General features: G+C 46.7%; 1 protein-coding gene and 1 long non-coding RNA gene across 2 annotated transcripts in view; one reads left to right on the top strand and one right to left on the bottom strand.

Moving 5' to 3' along the window:
• Nucleotides 1-21,713, top strand: part of IARS2 (isoleucyl-tRNA synthetase 2, mitochondrial) — a 137,857-nt gene that overhangs the window by 73,246 nt on the left and 42,898 nt on the right. Inside the window, exons 13-14 of the mRNA XM_068129171.2 lie at nt 20,585-20,687; nt 20,884-20,977. Coding sequence (XP_067985272.2) covers nt 20,585-20,687; nt 20,884-20,977 — 197 coding nt within the window. The remainder of the gene's footprint in view (nt 1-20,584; nt 20,688-20,883; nt 20,978-21,713) is intronic.
• Nucleotides 7,949-11,275, bottom strand: LOC137435405 (uncharacterized). The gene is made up of 2 exons (XR_010986070.2): nt 11,054-11,275; nt 7,949-8,799 (listed from the first exon to the last, which is right to left on the bottom strand). It is a non-coding gene; the product is annotated as an uncharacterized LOC137435405 (long non-coding RNA).

The following is a 21,713-nucleotide window of genomic DNA, read 5'->3' as shown; positions in this document are numbered from 1 at the left end:
CCCCCTCCTCGGTCACCTCCTCTGTGACAATCACAGGTGTGCTCTCACCCGCACACCCAACCACGTGCCTCACGACCAACTCAAGTGTGCATTCCCACACACGCTCTACCATTCCAGGTGTGCATCCTTCCATTCCAGGTGTACATCCTCTCTCACCTGCCACAACCAACTCACGCTCCGTGTCACTCTCAATACTTTCACCACCACTCTCGGTCACGCATTCACCCTTACTCTCGACAGCACACTCTTTCCTCATGCACCCGTCCGTTACACACCTTTCTCGCGCACACTCTCGCGCACACTCTCCCGTTACACCCTCTGTAACACTCACCACAGGCGTGCATTCTCCCTTACTCTTGACAGCATGCGCTTTCCCCATGCACCCGTCCGTTACACACCTTTCTCGCGCATCCTTTTGCGCACACTCTTTTGTTACTTCCTCCGTAACACTTACCACACTGCGCTTCCATGTACCCCCTCGCACACGCGCTTCGACCAACTCACTCTTGACGGCACACTCACTCCTCGGCGTGCACTTTTTCCTCACACACCCCATGGTCGGACATTCTCGCACACCTCTTTTTTCGCACACCAGACCTGTCGCACACTTCACCAACGGCCTTTCACGAACACCCGGATCCAAACCAATCCCCAAGCCGACTGAAGCTTTCCTCACATCATGTACATTGCCGAATATTTCGCCACTCACCATGGCACCTCGTCTCCGCACCTCTTTTGCCACCTGCAAACTTTTTATTTGGTTAGTGAGCAGCACATTATGAGTTGAGCACCGACCTTGTACCAATTCCATTACCTCCTCCTGGATTTCTCTCTTAGTTTCTGTCCGTCTCTTCTTAATTTCACTCACCTCTTCTTCCACTTCCTCTAATTTTTGTTTAACCTCTTTTATTTCTCGGTGCGTCTCCTCAAGTTCGTCCTCTAAGGCTACCGTGACCGTCTCTATGTGCATCCTCACCTGCCGGTCCTTTGTCTCCATTACTTCTGTCACCTCGTCCACCCTCATTGTCAGTTCCTCACGTACCATCTGACATTGCCTCTGTGTCGCTATCAAGTCATTTTTAATTTCTTTTTGTGTCGCCTTTAACCCTCCGAGTACTGCAGTGTTCCTTTGAACCTGCTCCACTAACTCCGTCTGTCCCTCTTTCAGCTGTTCCACCTCCTCCGTCAGATCTTCTATTCCCCCTTGTAACTTCGCCGTATTATTTCTCACCTCTTTCTCCATACGCTTCTCACCTCGCTTTACCTCCTCGCGTAGCCCCGAGACCTCCTCACTCACACCTCGTCGTATCTCCTCTTTCATCTCCTCCATCTCCTTTGTAGATGCCACCCTCATCTGTCCCAATTCATCCCTCTGAGCATCCAATTTGGTTTCTACCCCGATTTTTACCTCCTCTATCTGCTCTCCCATTTGTTTAATTTCTCGGGCGGATTGCTCCCCTATTTCCCGCAATTTGTCCTCCATCCTATTTTCTAGCCCCATTAACCCATTTTTCATCCCCTCTATCTGATTCTCCTGGGCAGCCATTCTATTTTCCACCCCCGTTAACCCATGTTTCACCTCTTTTATCCCGTTGTCTAACCCCTCAAAATTATTGTCTAACTTCCCAAATTTCTTGTCTAACCCCTCACCAGTACCCCTCGCTTCGTCCCTCATTACCCCCATTTGGCCCTCCAATCGCTCACCCTGAGCATCCATCCGGTTCCCCATTACCCCCATTTGGTTTCCCATTACCCCCAATTGCTCACTCTGCAGTTTGAGGGACGCCTGCATTTGCGCCATAAATTGCTCCATGAGGGCCTGCATTTGGGCCATCCCTCCCACTTGTGCAGCGGGTGCGGCCGCCGTAGCTATGTGCGAGGCGCCATTTTGCGCGCCTGTAGCCTCGTGCGCGAGAGCGCCATTTTGTGCGCCTGATACACCCTCAACCACCTCATTGCTCTCCTCTTCCCTTTCTTCCCCGAGGTCCTGGGTCGATTCTACCCCGTCTATCTCTCCCACCGGCATCCCGTCGCCTTGACCAGCCATGGCGCGATTTCAAAGTTCAGGTTTTGTAAAACAAAACAAATTTCGGCCGCTCCAAATTTTGACCAAATTTTTTTTTTTTTAGATGTTAAAAAAATTTGGTTCGGGCTTCGAATCCCACTCCCAGACACCAATTGTTACTGATCGCGGTTTAGATGGTATGATGGGCCAAGCGGATGGTCCAACCGCGACCGAACAGTTATTCCCCGATTAGAACCCGATTCCACCCAAACGTTGGCCAGATCGCACCGCAGCTAGTCAATAGGGAAAAGCCAAAGGCGACACGGATGTGAAGAAGAAGAAGAAGACAAAAAGGTTGGAAATACCACTAAATTTATTCCTACTATTTACATGCTCAAAGTAACCAAGGAGAAGGAAAGATAATAAAATAATATACAGAAGAATCAGAGACACAGTGCAATTATTAGCTTATACAGACTTAATTAACCCTGGGACAGAACAAACAAAACAAACTCACATACACAAGAAGGGTGGAAAGGCAGGAGGTGGATGGCTGGAGGGAGAGGAAAGGTCCAAGGGGGTCCTGCAGCACAACCGGCGCGTTTAGCAGCCGCCGTTCCTTCACGGCCCTGCTCCAAACCGCCATTCAGGCCCCCAAGCTGCTGTTGTGGCTGCTGTGGACGTCGCGTGCTTTGCCAAGCCTTGTCCGACTCGTCTGGTCCAAACCCTCAACTCTTTCTTGGTCCACTCACTCTTTACCACCGACTCCTCACCGCAACCAACGCAACCAACTGACCACCACCACCGACTCCTCACCGCAACCAACGCAACCAACTGACCACCACCACCGACTCCTCACCGCAACCAACGCAACCAACTGACCACCGACTCCACTGACTGACTCCTCACCACCCTCTCTCTTGCTTCTTGCGTGCGCGCCTTTTATAGCGCCTCCGGCGATTAAGCCGCCGGCCTTCAGGACACGCCCATCGGTGTGCTCACCTCGGCCCTGGTTGGTCACGCGACCCTCTCGCTCCGCCCTTGATGACGACGGGCGGGCACGCCCCTCTTCCCCTCTATGACGAGGTGGAGACACGCCTTTCTTCTCCGACCCTGCCTCGTGGTCAATGGCGGTTATTGGAGGGGAGGTAATTGGCAATCGAGGCCCGGCAATGACGGAAGGGGATGTAAAAGGAAATGGAGATTTTGGGGATGGGAATGAAAGGGGATCTATTCTTTTTCACTGGTGCAATGGAGTACTTTAATTAATGGGAGACACAGCCTTACCCTAAAACACAGAATAAGAGATAACTATCAAACAGGGGTATTCTATTATTTGGCTGACGTGTATGCTTGTGGACTAATTATGGGATGCCCTTTCACCTTTACACAGCTCCGGAGGTAGGGGGGCGCAGAATAAACAATAATAATAATAATACAGCACACAATCAAAAAAATACAGTCCTCATCTCCGCAACAATATATATATATATATATATATATATATATATATATATATATATATATATATATATATATATATATATATATAAAATATATAATATATATATATTAAATATATATATGTATAACATGAGAGCTGTGTGTGTCTGTGTATCATCTTGACCTTCTTATATATGTCCAGCCTCCTGTATCTTTTTGTAGTCAGTTTCAAGTTTAAAAACGGTTTTTTTCTTCTTTTTTTCTACATTTGAAGCAATTACAAAAAAAAAAATTGTTTTCAATATTAAAAAAAAAAGTAGAATAAAAAGTTATACGGGAGTATGATGCAAACTAGCAGCACACAAATGCAAATGGTTACACAGTTCATATCATGCATTGTCACGTACCTAATAAAACCTAATAAAAAGCAAGCTTGTAGAATTTAGGTCCGTGGTACAAATCTTCATTAATCATTGAAGATGCACAGATAGAAAAGAGAAAGAGAGAGAAAAAAAGAAAGAGGAAGCTCTACAACTATATATTTTTTCTTTTTATTCCACAAACATTATTTGTCGATTGTAAACATGCATGTGAAATATGAGGGGTGGTGGGAGTCATTGCACAACAGTGCAATGGTGCTGAACTAAATGGCATTAACTCAAGATAAATATTTTTAGAAATACAAAGGAGAAATATTTTCATTTTCATCCATTCAGGCTAATCATTCCTGTATTATGTAATTCCAGAATTTACGACCATTAAAATAAATGTCTTATTTGCAAAAATATTGTTGTGAATGGTAGATAAAAAAATTCCTGTCTTATGCAGCAATCGTGATATTCAGTTTTTTGTTTTTTTTCCAAGTCAAAAGTACGATTTCGATTTATTAACTAGAACTGCACTCAGTAGAGAGCATACCCCCGACAGGTGAACAGTTTACATTTTGCATCCCAGAGTAGACCAGAAAATCACAATACAGAATCACATTTAATCAAAATCATCCGTCCACAACTTTTTGAGATATCCTGCTTTGTATCGTTTTTGGCCCTATTTTGGCCCTTTTTGGCCCTCCCAATGTTGAAGAATCACGAACAAAATTTCTACAAGCCGGATCCGGATCTGCACTAAAATTGGATCGAATCGTCCTCGTCACACACCCAACCGGTCCACCAAGTTTCGTCCAAATCCGTCCACAACTTTTTTGAGATATCCTGCTTTGTATCGTTTTTGGCCCTCCGAAATGCCCCAATGATGAAGAATCACTTTAAAAATTCTAGTAGCCGGATCCGAATCCGGATCTTCACCAAATTCTAATAATTTTGCCCATGTCACATACACTACTTCTCTGCCAAAATTCGTCCGAATCCGTCCACAACTTTTTGAGATATCGTGCTTTGTATCGTTTTTGGCCCTTCAAAATGCCCCAATGATGAAGAATCACTTAAAAAATTCTAGTAGCCGGATCCGAATCCGGATCGTCACCAAATTCTAATAATTTTGCCCATGTCACATACACTACTTCTCTGCCAAAATTCGTCCGAATCCGTCCACAACCTTTTGAGATATCTTGTTCACAAAGAAACAGACAGACAGGCAGGGATGAAAACATGACCTCCATCCACCTTTGGTGGTGGAGGTAATAACCCCAACATTTCTTAAAATAATCTTGCACAAGTTGTCAACATGGGGTTTTCATAATAATTTTTCGTAAATTGTTAAACCAAGTAATTTGGTACATTTTAAATAATTGTTAAACCAAGGAAATGTGATATTATTGTCGATTGTAGTATCCACTGGCAAGGTAGTTGTTAAGCGACATGGTATTTGTTTTCCCGTAAATTAATTAATCATTTATTAGCTTTTATCCAGTCGGAGATGGATTTCAATTTCAAATTAATAGTAGTGAGGTTCTTGATGAAGAAAAAAAAGCAAAAAAAAAAGATTTGAATCATCAGCAAAAATAATCAAATACAGGGCATTATATGACTTATAAAAGTCATTAATATATCATAAATAAGAAAGGATCAAGAAAGGAACAGAAAACCAACTTTAACTCTTTTAAAATATGTTGGTGGCCATCGCGTCTGCTCTGGTTCTGGGAGATTGGTGGTTCAAACCCGACCCCGCGTGAGTTATACCAAAGACCTTGTAAATTATACGTGCTGCTTCCGTGCTTGATGCTCAGCAGATGGAGCACGGACAAACAGCCGTAAGTTGTCAAAGCTACTGAAGGCCTTGTTTTGTTGGGCCTAATTGGCCGCCTCCTGCATTGAAGCTCCTCGAAAGGAAACGCATTATTATTAGACGTTTCATTTCTCAAATGCCTACGTTGTTTGTCTTTTTTTTTTTGTATACTGAATCGAGGCTCGTGAAAGAGCTAACATTTATTTCACAAACAAATCAACCAGAAACAACATTTCTTTAATGTTGGTGCAATCAGCCATCCCGAAAATATAAAAATGGGTGCGCTCAAACACCATGTTGTGAATGAATAATTTGAAAGGGAATGCGTGACCTTTCGACTTTCCAGTTTATACTTTGGCTGAGAGAGTGCCCCTCGCAGTTTCTGTATCATATTTTTGTTTTTTACAGATTTGTATTATGATGTCACATTGTCAATTTTGTTTTATTTAGTTAGATAAGTTGGGTGTTAACTGTGAAGTTGTGCTTGAGGTGAGGGTGTTTCTATATGCTGTGCTTGAACTTGGCACCCTTGTTCTTTTTAAGGTGCAAGAGACCCGGCTAGATACCTTGGAGATTATCAGTGTCAACAGCAGGCTGATTGTTTGCACAAGTCAAGGCCGTGTTCGAATTGAATAAAAATAAAAATAATAACCACCTTTAGAGGCCATTTTTCCCCGCAAGCGGGGGTTGGCCTTTTTCGGGAACCGTGGTTGTTGTTGTTTTTTGGTCCCCTTTTTGAAGCAATGTTTTACGGCCGGATGCCCTTCCTGACGCCAACCCTTTTTGCCGCCTTTAACGACAAACAGGGAATTACCAGTGAACTGGTACTCAATTAGCCGACCTCGGAAGGATGACAGGCTGAGTCAACCCCCCTGGCGTTAATTCAGCGATCGACCGGGATTCGAACCCAGGATCCTAGGATCCTAAGCCGGCACCCTAGCCGCTAGCCCAACACCAGAATTGAATCTGCTTTCGTTTTCTATTTAAGATCGAATTTAAATATCCCCCTGCTATCCGCTCTTTCTCCAGAGATATTTTTCTCTGGTGATCTGTCATTGCTCTCGAGTTAACTCGTTTTGGTTAGTTTAGCACGCGACGCTGGTTATCACTTGAATGCTGTCAACTCGCCACAGCTGAGTGCTTGCATTGCAGGTGCTCTGTGCCCGCAATGGAATCGTAAATCGAGATGAACATCGAGTCATTCATGCAATTCACGTGTGTGTTCGTTTTATCATAATCGTCAGAAGTCACAGTTGTCCTCACTGGAAGCCCACAGCCCCATGGAAGCCGGCCACTCCAACTGGATTCCGTCCCCCGCCCCCCTCCCCCCCAAAGATCAAGTGAAGAAGAAATGTTAAATAGTTGCTTCTCATGTGCGATTTGAGAGCAAGTTGAAATTAAATGGTGTACTGTGTCAAGTTCAAGGTCACAGCATGGGCTGTGTTGTTCGGTTCTCAGTTGTCAAGTTTGTGTTGATCGGTTACCAACCCACACTTAAAACCTGAGTGAAATCTAGACGATTATACTCGGAAGGAGCACAGTAGGGTTTGTTCAGATGGATGGATTCACGGGGCGTGGTTCGAGTATTATTTTATTATTATTTTATTATATTATTATTATTATTATTATTATTATTATTATTATTGTTGTTGTTGTTGCAAAGCAATGGTGAATGTTTTTTTTTTTCTGCGATGTATGTAAACTTTTTAGTACAAAAGGCACATCGCTATAAAGAGCAGACTTTGCTTCAGGTGACATTTCGGGGGTGTGTGTGTGTGTGTGGGTGGGGGTAGGGGGGATGTGTGTGTGTGTGTGTGTGTGTGTGTGTGTGTGTGTGTGTGTGTGTGTGTGTGTGTGTGTGTGTGTGTGTGTGTGTGTGTGTGTGTGTGTGTGTGTGTGTGTGTCGGGGTTGTATCCAAGGGGGTTGTGTCAAAGCATGTCCAATGAAAGTGGGGTTGTATCGAAAGTGGGTGCGAGTAAACCGGTCATCACTGCCAGCAGTTTTAAAGTGGCAGTTCTAGTTATTATTATTATTATTGTTGTTGTTGTTGCTGCAAAGCAATGGTGAATGTTTTTTTTTTTCTGAGATGTATGTAAACTTTTTAGTACAAAAGGCACATAGCTATAAAGAGCAGACTTTGCTTCAGGTGACATTTCGTTCATATTCTATAAACTTTGATCTTTTTGTTGTTGTAAATTGCTGACAGAGTAGTTGTTCTACCTGTTGATATATATATATATCAAGGCCCCCATTTTCTTCCCCTGGTACTATTGTACTGTTGCATAAATGAATAAATGACCCCATCCAAACAGCGATGTATTCATTGTCGACATGAATTTATTTTGCAGAGTTAACAAGTCATACAGTTGTGATGCAACACGACTGAACCGTTTATATTATCTTTGTCAGTTTCGTGGTTCCTTCCTTGGGGCATTTGATCAATGTAGAAAAATGATGATGACTTGGACACTGAACTTTGACCTACGAAACTGACAGGTGGGAGTTGGAAACCAGCTGTCAAATCATAGGTCATTGCCCAATGCCCTGCATGTTCTCACTGCTGCTTTACGGACAACCTTTGACTTCACTCTTCTCTTGTTGCATACTCTTTTCTGAATGAACTCTCAGATTACTTGCATCTATGGCTTTCATAAGTGGTAGTGTTAAATGGTGTGTATGTGTTTGGAAATGTCCATCAAAAGTAACAGTAACTCCACTGGGAGCTTTGATCCATCCACATGGAGTTGCTGTTACACCTGATGCACACTGTTGCGTAGCAAAGTGAATAATCTCGAAGCATGTTTTGTTCGTAACAATGTTTTCTGAATGAGCATTCCACATGCAGTGAAGTACATTGAGATCACACACAATGCAGCATGGTTTTTTTTTTTTAACAGTTCCGAGAGACAAACGAGGAAAAACAGCACAGTTGTCACTACATTTCGAAGTCCTGGCAGTTCGACAAGATTAAAACAATTTGTTTTTGCAATTCCTCCATCTGCTCTTCTGGGCTCCGTTATATTCTACATGGACTAATGCTCTGTAATTCTTCAGGACGCTTGTGGTGTCGAGCAGAATTGGTTTGCATTGCAGAATCCAGTTTATATGTTCACTTCTGAAGTTCACACTTTGCACCCCTTTGTCCTCTGTGGGTTTTTTCATTCGGCTGCAGGCACAAAGACAACTTTGAATAAACATTTGCATTACTTTTCATTGTACTATTTTTGTATACAAAGCCAAGGTTCATGGAAGAGGTAGCGCACTGAACGAATCGGGACGCAATAGAACAAAAGGAACAGTTGAAAGGGCAGAGGATGGACACCAACAGCAAGGTTGAAAGATAAAATAGAGGGAGACTGGGACAAATAAGGGAAGCGTGGAGGATTGAGGGGTAGAGGAAGGACACATGGGGTGGACAAGATGGATGCATGTGGTGGATAATACAGGGCGTATGTTCCATTTCTATGGCAACTCCAGGTTTTATCAAACTATATATATATATATATATATATATATATATATATATATATATATATATATATATATATATATATATATATATATATATATATATATATATATATATATATATATATATATAGATATATATATATAGATATATATATATATAGATATATATATATAGATATATATATAGATATATATATATATATATATATATATATATATATATATATATAACAATGTACCAAAAATTGCTTAACTGGCTTTCAACCGTTGTCATCAGCAACCTTTTTTGTGAGAGGCCGAAGTGGAATTTTCTTGGCTCTCACTTTCAGATATTTTGCACTACTCTGTTGCTTGTTCATGAGTGGCCATTTTATAGAAAAACACATCTGGCATTTAGCGAAACGTCATAAGATGCTGGCCGTTTACATTGTGATTATGGAAGAGAATTGTGATGTTTTGTTTTGTAGCGATGTAATTTTTATCGTTATTTTAAATGCTTAAACGTAATCTTTTTCTCAATGTTGTACCATTTGAATTTCAACAAAAGAAATATTAAGCTCTGTCTCATTAATCCAAACAACTTATCATTCATGCCTTAACAATATATATATATATATACGCACACACACGTCTTTGGTAGGAATTCAAGGCATTTCATACTATCTTTTCAGGTATGAATGAATATATGAATGATCGTTTTAAGGCCATTTTCCCCGCTAGAGCGGGGGTCAGCCTTGCGGGCCCCATGACAATCATGGTTCCCTGTTTGAGGCAATGTTTTTATGGTCGGATGCCCTTCCTGACGCCAACCCTTGGTCGCCTCTTACGATGCGCAGGGATACGGTGTACCTATTCTAAACCGGGGTACACACCGTGATCGTGATCATTTTCAGGTATCTTTTGGAATATTCGGGTATCTTTTCGGGCAGAGTTATGACATTGTGCCAGGCCCTATGCTGTGTATATGAAGAATTCCAAATATAATGTACTGTAGCTGCATCTAAAAACAAAGAAGCATTTTGGTTTAAAACAGAGGTTTCGATAGTACAATGGAACATCAGGCGCTCGGGAGACACAATATTTAAATCGTTATCTATATTATAGGTGCTTGGGAAGACTAGTAGTTGCATTAAAGTCGGTGCCGCCATTTCAAAATATTACCCATTAAGTCAAAGTTGAAGTGATCATTGGAAGACTCATGTTTAGAAGTCAGTGAATTATAAGACTATCTTGACTTTGAACCAATCACAGCAAGCTTGCAATGATCAATCAACAGATAAATCACTCTAAAACTAATATCTCCATATACTCATTCTGAACCATTACACTCCATAGCAAAAGATCGAAACACAGCCAAGATATTTTCTTCTGTTGGTTTTTGTTGGGAATAATGTACACGGTGACTTTTAAATATTTGCCATGTGGAATTCATTCTTAGTTTCATTCAACCACATAAGTCTTAAAATAAGTTGGGATTTGTTAACCACAATCAGTTTTTCACCTTTTTGTATAAATTTCTGACCTCAAAAGCCTGGCTTTCCATTTGGAATTTGATGGTTTTGAACTTTTAAAACTTTAGGTGAGTGCAAATTGCCCCCACCATCCCTGCCCCCCCCCCCTACACACATACACACACACACACACACACACACACACACACACACACACACACACACACACACACACACACACACACACACACACACACCCCTCTCTTTTGTTCTGATATGTCCTGACTGATTCATTCTATGTTTTGGCTCTTAACGAGCCTCGACATTGTGTACAATATATATATATATATACACACACGTTATGCTTCCAACTTCATAGCACTATGCCATTTTGTCAAACTGCTTGGTAAAATTGGAACATTTGTGTTTAATGATAAACCAACAATGTGGAACAAAACCTGACGAGCCGGTTTGGTTCCCTAAACCAAATGCACTCACCTGTAACACTTGTTCTTGCTACACAACCTTTGTTGATGACACAGGCTTCTTTCCTTTCTTCATTTGATATCATGACAAGCTTATTACTTGTCCCACTCTGTCCCATCCTCATCCATCTCTGGCAGTGGAGTTGTCAGTATGTGAACAGTAAGCAAAGTATGTCTACTGATATAGGAGAAATGCCAGGGCTGGCTCTGCAGTTGATAAGAGGCTACAAATAATTAACCAGCATCAAATAACCGGGCATACTCTAACTAAACTGTTTTGGACCAGTTTATGGTTTTGTCGTCTCTTATTTTGGTGTTTCAGGCAGGATTAGATTAGGAGTGCTGGTTGGTAGTGTGTGTGAAGCTTTATTTGCTTTTTCTTAACACCACTGAAACATTCTACATTGAGCCCAATTGTGGAGAGCATGTCGTTATAACATTTTTGTTGCCTTGTGATATTCATTCTTGAACTTGCTCATGAAAATAATATAAATAAGAAGTAGAGCTGCATTCGAACTACACCGCCCCCATGACAAATAAATAAATAACATATCCTCCAGCGCGCGACATTGCCGGGGCGCTTTCGGCACATGGAGCTGCCGCCTTGCAAGCACATGGAGACAGAATTGTGAGGGAGCAGCGACCAATAATTGATTGATTAATTGCATAATTAATATAAATAAATAAAAATTGTAGAATAATTAATTTATTAATCAATTGGCTAATAGCATACCTAAACCATCACCGTTTCATCCAAACCTGTAACTTTATGAAAATTAAGTAATAAATGGAAAAATAAATAATTAATAGATTAATTGATTGATCAATAAATCAAAAATATCCTTTATAGCCAAATCACTTGGTCACTGTCATGTCCAAATATCAGCTTCCTAGCTCAAAAGGTGCCTGAAAATATTGCCCAGATGAGAAAATAAATAAGTACTTAATTAATCGATGATAATTAAGTAATTAACCAATTAATGGATTCATCAAAAAATAAAAATGCCATTTTTGCCAAAACACTTGCTCACTATTGTGGCCAAATTTCAGCTTCCCAGCTCAAATGATGAGATATTGCCCAGACAAATGAGAGAAAGAAAACAAACGTGGTGAAAAATGAGTATTCCCATTCGGCGTGCGTCATCGCTGGGCTACAAAGGCATTTGGCACCCAGCGATGATGTTGTGCAGCGTGTGGACATGGAATAGCGAGGTGTGGAGCACAATATAGCATACATTTAACATATGTGACCTTTAGATGTCATGATTTCCTCATCAAACCCGCAGCTTATAGGCTTCTTAACTATTTTTAAATATTTTTATTTTTATTTTTATCTTTCTTCCATATATGATAACTAGAACAATGAGAAAGCATCTGAAAATGCAAAGCCCGTCTGCTTCCATTTTGAATTCAGACTTCTGTACGCTAAAGATGACAAAAACAGCTAAAATCAAATATGTAAAAATAAAAAAAAAACACTAAAATAAAATATAAAATGATTTTAGGTAGTGCCGACCTCTTACCTTTTGATAAAATTATTAATTTGTTTAATTTTGGCCTTTAATGCCTTTGACCTTTGACTATATTCTTATCATAAAGCTTTGTTTAAAATTTGATGGCAAAAGCTCAAATCGTAAAAAGGTTATGGCCTGGACAGACAGACAGACACACGCACGCACACAGACGCACGCACGCACGCAGACGCACGCACGCAGACACACACACGCAGACACACGCACACACAAACACAGGCATGCACGCACGCAGACAAAGGCACGCATGCACGCAGACACAGGCACGCACGCACGCAGACACAGGCACGCACGCACGCAGACACAGGCACGCACGCACGCAGACACAGGCACGCACGCACGCAGCCACAGGCACGCACGCACGCAGACACAGGCACGCACGCAGACACAGGCACGCAGACACGCAGGCACAGGCACGCACGCAGGCACGCACGCAGACGCAGACGCAGACGCAGGCACGCACGCACGCAGACGCAGGCACGCACGCACGCACGCACGCAGGCACGCACGCAGGCACGCACGCAGACGCAGGCACGCACGCAGACGCAGGCACGCACACACGCAGGCGCACACACACACACACACACACACACACACACACACACACACACACACACACACACACACACACGCGCGCGCGCGCAAACACACACACACACACATGCGCAAACGCACGCGCGCACAAACACACACACACACATGCGCAAACGCACGCGTGCACAAACACACACGCACACATGCGCAAACGCGCGCGCACACACACACACACACACACACACACACACACACACACACACACACACACACACACACACACAGACTTGAAAGATTATGTTGTTGCCAGCAAAAGCACACTTAAGTGTCCCCTGATCCTATAATAACAGATTTGCGCGGCATAATTGTTAGAGTATCTGCATTGTCTGAAGGTCGGTGGTTCAAACCCAGGCTGAGTCATACCAAAGACCTTATTAAAAAAAAAAAGGTATGTGCTGCTTCCTTGCTTAACGCTTAGTATTGAAGAGGATGTACACTACCGGTCAAAAGTTTTAGAACACCTCAATTTTTCCAGTTTTTATTGAAATTTACGCAGTTTAATGTCTCAATGTACTCTGAATCTAAGCATAGAACAAATAAACAATTGGAGATAAAAAAGAAATCATGGAATCATTTTGTTTAACAAAATTTAATTTATATTTTTGACTCATCAATGTAGCCACCTTTTGCAGATATAACCGCCGAACACACTCGTGGCATTCTTTCTACAATGGAAATTAAATATTGTTCGTGAGTTCTTCCCAACACTGTTGCAGAAGTTCCCACAAATGTGTTGTACTTGTAGGTTGCTTTGCTTTCACCCTTCTGTCCAGTTCAATCCAAACCAGCTCGATGTAGTTTAAGTCTGGCGACTGTGCTGGCCATTCCATGATTTGAAGCCCACCGTCTTGTTCTTTTCCTCGAAGGTCGTTTTGCCATAGCCTGGAGGTGTGTTTAGGGTCATTATCTTGCTGTCGGATGAACTCCTGACTAACTAGGCGTATACCAGAGGGTATTGCATGGCGCTGCAAAATGCTGTGGTAGCCCTTTTGCTTCAGGGTGCCAGTCACTCTGTGTAAGTCCCTGACTCTGGATCCAGCAAAAGAGCCCCAGACCACGCTTCCTCCTCCATGTTTGACAGTTGGTGTCACAGACTGAGGAACCATCCTTTCGCCTCCTTGACGGCATACAAAAACCCTGTGTGATGAACCAAATATTTCAAATTTTGATTAATCGGTCCATAAGACCTCCTTCCAGTCTTCAGTAGTCCACTGGCGGTGCTTCATGGCCCAGGCAAGCCTCTTTTTCTTATTTTGCCATCTTAGCAATGGCTTTCTTACTGCCACTCGACCTGTAATATCTGCAGCTCGAAGTCTTCTCTTCACAGTTGAAACTGAGACTTGCTTACTTCGACCAGTGTTAAGCTGTGCTTGAGGCTGTTGTCCTGTGAGCTGCCTATCACACAAGCTGTTGACTCTCAGAAACTTGTCTTATGATTCTGTTGTGGCTTTAGGTCTGCCAGACCTCTTCCTGTCAGAGTTTCCTCCAGTTTCCAATATACTACTTCCTGCAGTGCAATATTGTCCAAATAATGCTTCAGAGGGTGTATTAACAGTCTGTTCCAATACTGCTTTTATACAGACAGGGGGCTTGTAATCAAGTAATCAGCAGAGGTTGGGACACCTGTAGGAATTGTTTGCATCAACTTTCAAGGCTTCATTTAGTTATATTGCTGCAGAACAGCTGTAAGTTGTTAACCCATTACTTGTTCCCTGAAGAAGGCCTTTTTTACAATATAACTGTGCAATTTACATTATTTTCCCGTTTTTGCTCACCTAAACTTTTTTTTAACCTCTAGCAGTTTACTGCTTACCTTTGAACCATTTCAGGTTATTCACTGGACATTAAACTGCGTAGATTTCAATAAAAACCGCAAAAACTGATGTTCTAAAACTTTAGACCGGTAGTGTAGTACTGACAAAACAACTCTGGGAAGGCAATGGCAAACCACCCAGTATAACCCTTGCCATGAAACTGCTTCGGCAGCACCAACACTCTGCAAATAGAGTACTGAAGGAGCTGGGGCTCCCACGTCGATCGGAAGAATGGACGCGACAAAAAGCTGGAATTCATCCGAGTTGCTTTAATCAAACCAAACACTCAGGCACTCTGAAAAGCCCGTTTATCGGGCAGCAATATATATACATATTATCCCGGAGCGTTTGCCCAGGAAAGGCGAGAGGGGGCGTGGCCCAGCGTCCTGGCTGCGGCCTGGCAAGTTGAGGGCGAGCCTGCCCGGGCATGCCCGGGCGTCCCGACCGAGGCCTGGCAAGTTGAGCGCGGGCCTGCCCGGGCGTCCTGGACGAGCCCGGCATGGTGATCGCTCCGCGTCCTTGATAGGTGCAAGGCGATTGTGAAAACCCAGCGGTAGCCGCTACACACGTCCCCCCAGAATCGACTTGCACCGGCAGGGTCAATTTGAGGGGGGTCCTGATGACCCGGCCGAAGCGACCCCTGGCGGGTCGTGGGAGGGGGTCCGGTGTGGTGGTGGGCGGTCGAGTGGGGGGCACCATGGACGGGGGGCGGCCTCGCCGCGGCGGAAGGGCCACCCGTGGTGGGTGGTCGACGTCCACGTGCGGCTTGAGGCGGTCCACCGCAATCTGGTCCGACCTGCCGCCGATGTCGATGACGAACGACTTGTCGTTCCGTCGCAGCACCCGGAAGGGCCCGTCGTACGGCGGCCGGAGTGGCCCCCGATGTGCGTCGTGACGCACAAAAACATACTCCGCTGTGCGAAGTGCTGGGGGGACGTAGGACTGGGGGTCACCGTGGTGGGATGTTGGCACGGGGGCAAACCGTCGGGCGGCCTCCTGGAGGTCCGAGCGCTGGTGAGCTGCGGACCAGGGACTGGTAGCGTCGGGCACGAATTCGCCCGGGACGCGTAGCGCCTGGCCATAGACAAGCTCGGCGGTGGATGCCTGGAGGTCCTCCTTGGGGGCCGTGCGGAGGCCCAAAAGGACCCACGGCAGCCGGTCGGCCCAACCGCCGTCTTGAAGGCCGGCCATGAGCGCGGCCTTCATGGAGCGGTGGAATCGCTCGCACAACCCGTTTGCTTGGGGGTGGTAGGCCGTAGTACGGTGGAGCTTGACCCCCAGGTTGCGGGCGACCGCGCCCCACAGCTCGGAGGTGAACTGTGGTCCGCGGTCTGACGAGATGTCCGCCGGTGCGCCGAAGCGGGCGACCCAGGTGGCGATGAAAGCCTGCGCCACGTCGGCGGTGGTGGTGGAGACGAGGGGAACGGCCTCCGGCCACCTGGTGGTCCTGTCCACCATGGTGAGCAGGTGTGTGAACCCCCGTGATGGGGGGAGGGGGCCCACCAGATCCACGTTGACGTGGTCGAAACGTCGTTCGGGCATGGTGAAAGGTGCCAGCGGGGCCTGGGTGTGTCGGTGGACCTTGGCCCATTGGCAGGCCATGCAGGTGCTGGTCCAATCGCGGACGTCCCGACTAAGGCCGTGCCAGACGAATCGCGCCGACACCAGCTTCTGGGAAGCTTTCCGGCCCGGGTGGGAAAGGCCGTGGAGGGAGGCGAAGATGCGGCGTTGCCAGGTGACGGGCACGATGGGGCGAGGCTGGCCTTGGGAGACGTCGCAGAGCAGGACAGTGTCCACGAAGGGGATGTCGGCCAGGCGGAGGCCCGTGTCCGCCGCCCGGAGGGCTTGCACCGTGGTGTCGGTGGTTTGGTCCGCCGCCATAAGCGCAAAGTCCACGCCCAGGTGGACCGCGTTCGCGCTGGCCCGGGAAAGACAGTCGGCCACGGCGTTGTTTTTGCCGGCGACGTGCCGGATGTCCGTGGTAAACTCCGACACGGCGGAGAGGTGGCGCTGTTGGCGGGCCGACCACGGCTCCGTGACCTTGGCCATGGCGTAAACCAACGGCTTGTGGTCGACGAACGCCGTGAAAGGTCGGCCCTCCAGGAGGTGGCGGAAATGGCGGACGGCCAGGTGTAGACCGAGGAGCTCCCGGTCAAACGTGCTGTATTTGAGCTCGTTCGGCCGGAGCTGCCGGCTGAAAAAAGCGAGTGGCTGCCAAACCCCGTTCACCCATTGTTCATGTACGGCGCCCACCGCGTAGTCGGAGGCATCCGTGGTGAGGGCGATGGGAGCGTTGAGCACCGGGTGAGCGAGCAGTGTTGCGTCGGCGAGGGCCCGCTTTGAGCTTTGGAAGGCCGCATCCATTGCTGCGGACCAGGCGATGTCGTGCTTGGCCGGCTTGCCCCGGAGGGCTTCGTAGAGGGGCCGCATGAGTTGAGCAGCGCGGGGCATGAAGCGGTGATAAAAATTCACCATTCCCAGGAATTCCTGCAGGGCCTTTATGGTGCGGGGACGCGGGAACGTGGTGATGGCCTCGACCTTGGTTGGCAGCGGCACGGCCCCGTTCTTGGTGATGTGGTGGCACAAAAAATCAACGGCCGTCGTGCCGAAGTGGCATTTGGCCGGGTTGACGATGAGGCCGTGCTCGCTGAGGCGCCCGAACAGTGTTCGGAGGTGGAGGAGGTGCTCGGCCCGGGACGTGCTGGCGACGAGGATGTTGTCCAGGTAAACGAAAAGGAACGGCAGGTCACGCAGCACGCCGTCCATCAAGCGCTGGAACGCCTGAGCCGCGTTCTTGAGACCAAACGGCATCCGCAAGAATTCGAATAAGCCGAACGGCGTGATGACTGCCGTTTTAGGGACGTCGGCCGCCCTGACAGGTACCTGGTGATATCCCCGTATGAGATCAATTTTCGAAAAAATGACCCGTCCCGCCAGACGGGCGGAGAAGTCTTGGATATGCGGGATCGGGTACCTGTCGGGGGTGGTACCGTCATTGAGACGGCGGTAGTCGCCACACGGGCGCCATCCACCCCCCGGCTTTGGCACGATGTGCAGTGGCGAGGCCCACGCGCTATCGGAGCGCCGCACGATGCCGAGGTGCTCCAACGCATCGAATTCGGCCTTCGCCACGGCGAGCTTGGCTGGGTCGAGGCGGCGGGCCCTGGCGTAGACCGGCGGGCCCGTGGTTGGTATGTGGTGCTCGATCCCATGCCGTACTGCGACGGCCGAAAACGTCGGCCGCGTGAGGGCCGGGAACTCCGTGAGCAGGCGAGCAAACTCGTTCGCCGCCGGGACGGCGCATGCCAGCTCGGTCGGCGCGGAGCTGCTCAATGTGCATACCAGGGAGCTGAAGGTTTCGGCGTTGATTAAACGACGCCGTTGGACGTCCACCAGCAGTCCGTGTGCGCAGAGGAAGTCGGCGCCTAGCAGAGCCATGGGCACGTTTGCGGTTACAAACGTCCAAGCAAAGCGTTGGCCGCCGAAGCAGAGGGTGACGTTGCGCGGGCCGAAGGTGCGGATGGTCGATCCGTTGGCCGCAACCAAGGAGGGGCCGCAAACCGCGGATTGCCTGTCCTGGTCAGAGGCGGGTATGACGCTCAGTTGGGCGCCGGTGTCGCACAGGAAGCGCCGTCCGGACGCTTTATCCGTGATGAACAGTAAGTTGCCCGTGTGGCCGGCGCTCATGGCTGGTAATGAACGCCGGCCCGGCCGTTTCCCGGCCTGCCGAAGGTGCACGGGTGTCGGCATGTCCGGGCCTTCTGTCCGAACCTGGCATGATAGTAACACCACGCTTGGTCAGGTGGAGGCCCCGGTCGTCGTGCTGGAGGTGGTCGGCTCGGTGTAGCGGCCGCCAATTGCGTCGGCAGTTCGGTCGTCGACCGTGCCGGGTGCTCGGGTGCCATGGGTGTTGCGTCGGACGGCGGTGGGTCCCATGTCGCCGCTGCGATGCGCTGTCCTGCGGCGGAGATCTTGTCGGCTTCTCTGGCAAGGGCCCGGGGATCTGTGATCGTCGTGCTTGCCAGGGCGAGGCGTACCGGGTTAGGCAGCTGACGGAGGAACAGCTCCCGGAACAGGAATGCCGGAGAGTGCTCGCCGAGCAGTGAAAGCATGTAGTCCATTCGCTCGGAAGGGCGCGTGTCGCCGAGCTCGGGCAGGTCGAGCAGGCGCCGTGCGCGCTCCGCCGATGGGAGGGCGAAAGCGTCGAGGAGAAGCTTCTTAATCGTGCCGTATTTGTCAGCGGCTGGCGGGCTCTCGAGGAGGCTCAGGGCGCGGGCCGCGGTGGCCGAACCGAGCGCTGCTACCACATTGTGGAAGCGGGTGTCGTCGGCCGTGATGCCTCGCAGGGCGAACAGGGAATCCGCCTGTGCGAACCAAACCGCCGCGTGAACCTCCCAGAAGGTAGGCAGTTTAAGGGCGACTGCCGTGTCCATGTCGGTAGGTCACCAATGAAGGAGCTGGGGCTCCCACGTCGATCGGAAGAATGGACGCGACAAAAAGCTGGAATTCATCCGAGTTGCTTTAATCAAACCAAACACTCAGGCACTCTGAAAAGCCCGTTTATCGGGCAGCAATATATATACATATTATCCCGGAGCGTTTGCCCAGGAAAGGCAAGAGGGGGCGTGGCCCAGCGTCCTGGCTGCGGCCTGGCAAGTTGAGGGCGAGCCTGCCCGGGCATGCCCGGGCATGCCCGGGCGTCCCGACCGAGGCCTGGCAAGTTGAGCGCGGGCCTGCCCGGGCGTCCTGGACGAGCCCGGCATGGTGATCGCTCCACGTCCTTGATAGGTGCAAGGCGATTGTGAAAACCCAGCGGTAGCCGCTACAGTACAGTACAGGTTTTTTGTTTTTTTTTAATCTTGCAATCTCACTGAAATAAAGTTGAAAAATTAAACTTTAATTCCAAGCTAAGTTTACGATGTCCAATTGTTTGTTATAAAATTACTACCGGACACCGCCATGTTCTTGATAAGTTTATTGTAAACATCACACGCACTTAGTATGGCCAAGTCCTCTTTGCATGGTGTGGCTCACTCGCTTTGGTCCTAGTTAATACCTTGGGCCTATAACCTAGTACCTGTGACTGATGGGTTGGGAGAACACTGGCAGCATGTGTTTTGATGCGTGTTATTTGTATTGTTTACAAGCTTGCACGTGCATGCTGTACATACACAAACTGTGCACAAGCTACCTGGCAGTGTTACTGACCACAATGTTGGTTAATCCATGCGTGTATAATTTTGAAATAACCCTCCTTTTCACAGAGTCCATGAAATGCTAAACTCTTTTTGATATGAAAACAAGATTTTTGGATATCAGTTGACCGCTTTTTCACAAAAATGAAGAGATTAAAACATTAGAGACAAAAGGAAATCTTATAATGCAAACTGTTTGTTTGTTTTAGTGTTTTTGTGCTACTTTGTAATAAAAAAAGAGAAACTTTATTTAATTGTCTTTTTAATAAGACTATCTTAAAAACTTAATGACAATTTTGATTCAGTGTTATGTATGTCATGCAACTCCATCTTGATCCGATGTTTTTGTGCAACTGTCATACTCCATTTTATATTTTTCTTGTTTTTATATTTTTGTTTGAAATCCAAGGCATACTGTTCAACATGTTGCTAAGCTGGTGCGGGACCATGGTACTGACTGTTGGTGGACTCTGCCCCTCCAAGAGCTGCTGCCTAACGCCTTGCTCGAGAAGGTGAAGATTGTGATATCTGCTAATGAATCACTAATGGAGGATTATGCTCTTTTTGCCATGAGGGTTGTTACTTTAATTAAATCAGTCATTGTCAGTACCTACTTTGGCTTGTTTTATTACAAATGATTACCAAAATACCCTGAAAATGGCTAACTTGGCTCTGACGGTTTATACTGCAATGGCATGTGCCCAACAGAGTGGAAAAAGTACAGAAGAAGAGTTTGAACGAGGAGTTGATATCATGGATGTCTGGTTTGATAGTGGTTCATCATGGGCATCTGTTTTGGAAAGTAAGAACAATAATTTACATAAACCTCTGCCTACATCCCTCAATATTCATGTAACTTATTTTCCTTTGTCTGTGGGTTACCTAATAATATTCATGTCATACAAACCACATAGAGAAGAAAACGATTTGTGTAAATTGTACTCGTTTGCATGTATTTTCAAGTCCTTCCAGGACTGTGAAGAGGTAGCACACTTTCCTATGAGCTGTACATTCTGTGCTTTTCTCCATCCGGTTATAAATTGTCGGATTGGTGTTTCGCAGGCAAGGTGTTGTATCACAAAATTTTGCTGTCCCTGTGATGGATATTAAGCTGGGTGTCCCATCATCGAGCTTTAGTTGATGGTCATTGAAAAATCCCACACTGTCTTGCAGTTAAGAGTAGGTGAGTTAAGTGCCAGCACCCTGTAAATTTTCAACATTTCCTCCATAGCCTACAGGGGCACTGCATCAGTGGTACAGCTGTAATCCTTGTATAGAAAAGGTGCTACCAACAGCCATGTGGTGCATGTGAGAGAAGAAGAAGAAGAAGAATATGTATTTTCTGTAGAAATGGTCTTTGAATAAAAAGTAACAATATGAAACGATGGTTTAAAAAATAAGACCATGGGTGCTGAAGCTCACCTGGGTCAGTCAGGAGCAACAGTCAATGACATCATAAAATATTGAAATTGAGTTCAAGCGCAGAATTTGGTCATGTGATTGGTTGAATGGAAGCTCTCTCGATGCTGATTACAGTG

This window comes from Myxine glutinosa, chromosome 9, assembly GCF_964187855.1.
Source record: "Myxine glutinosa chromosome 9, kmMyxGlut1.1, whole genome shotgun sequence".
In the NCBI taxonomy this organism is placed as follows: Eukaryota; Metazoa; Chordata; class Myxini; order Myxiniformes; family Myxinidae; genus Myxine; species Myxine glutinosa.
This window is presented reverse-complemented; position numbering and strand designations above follow the sequence as displayed.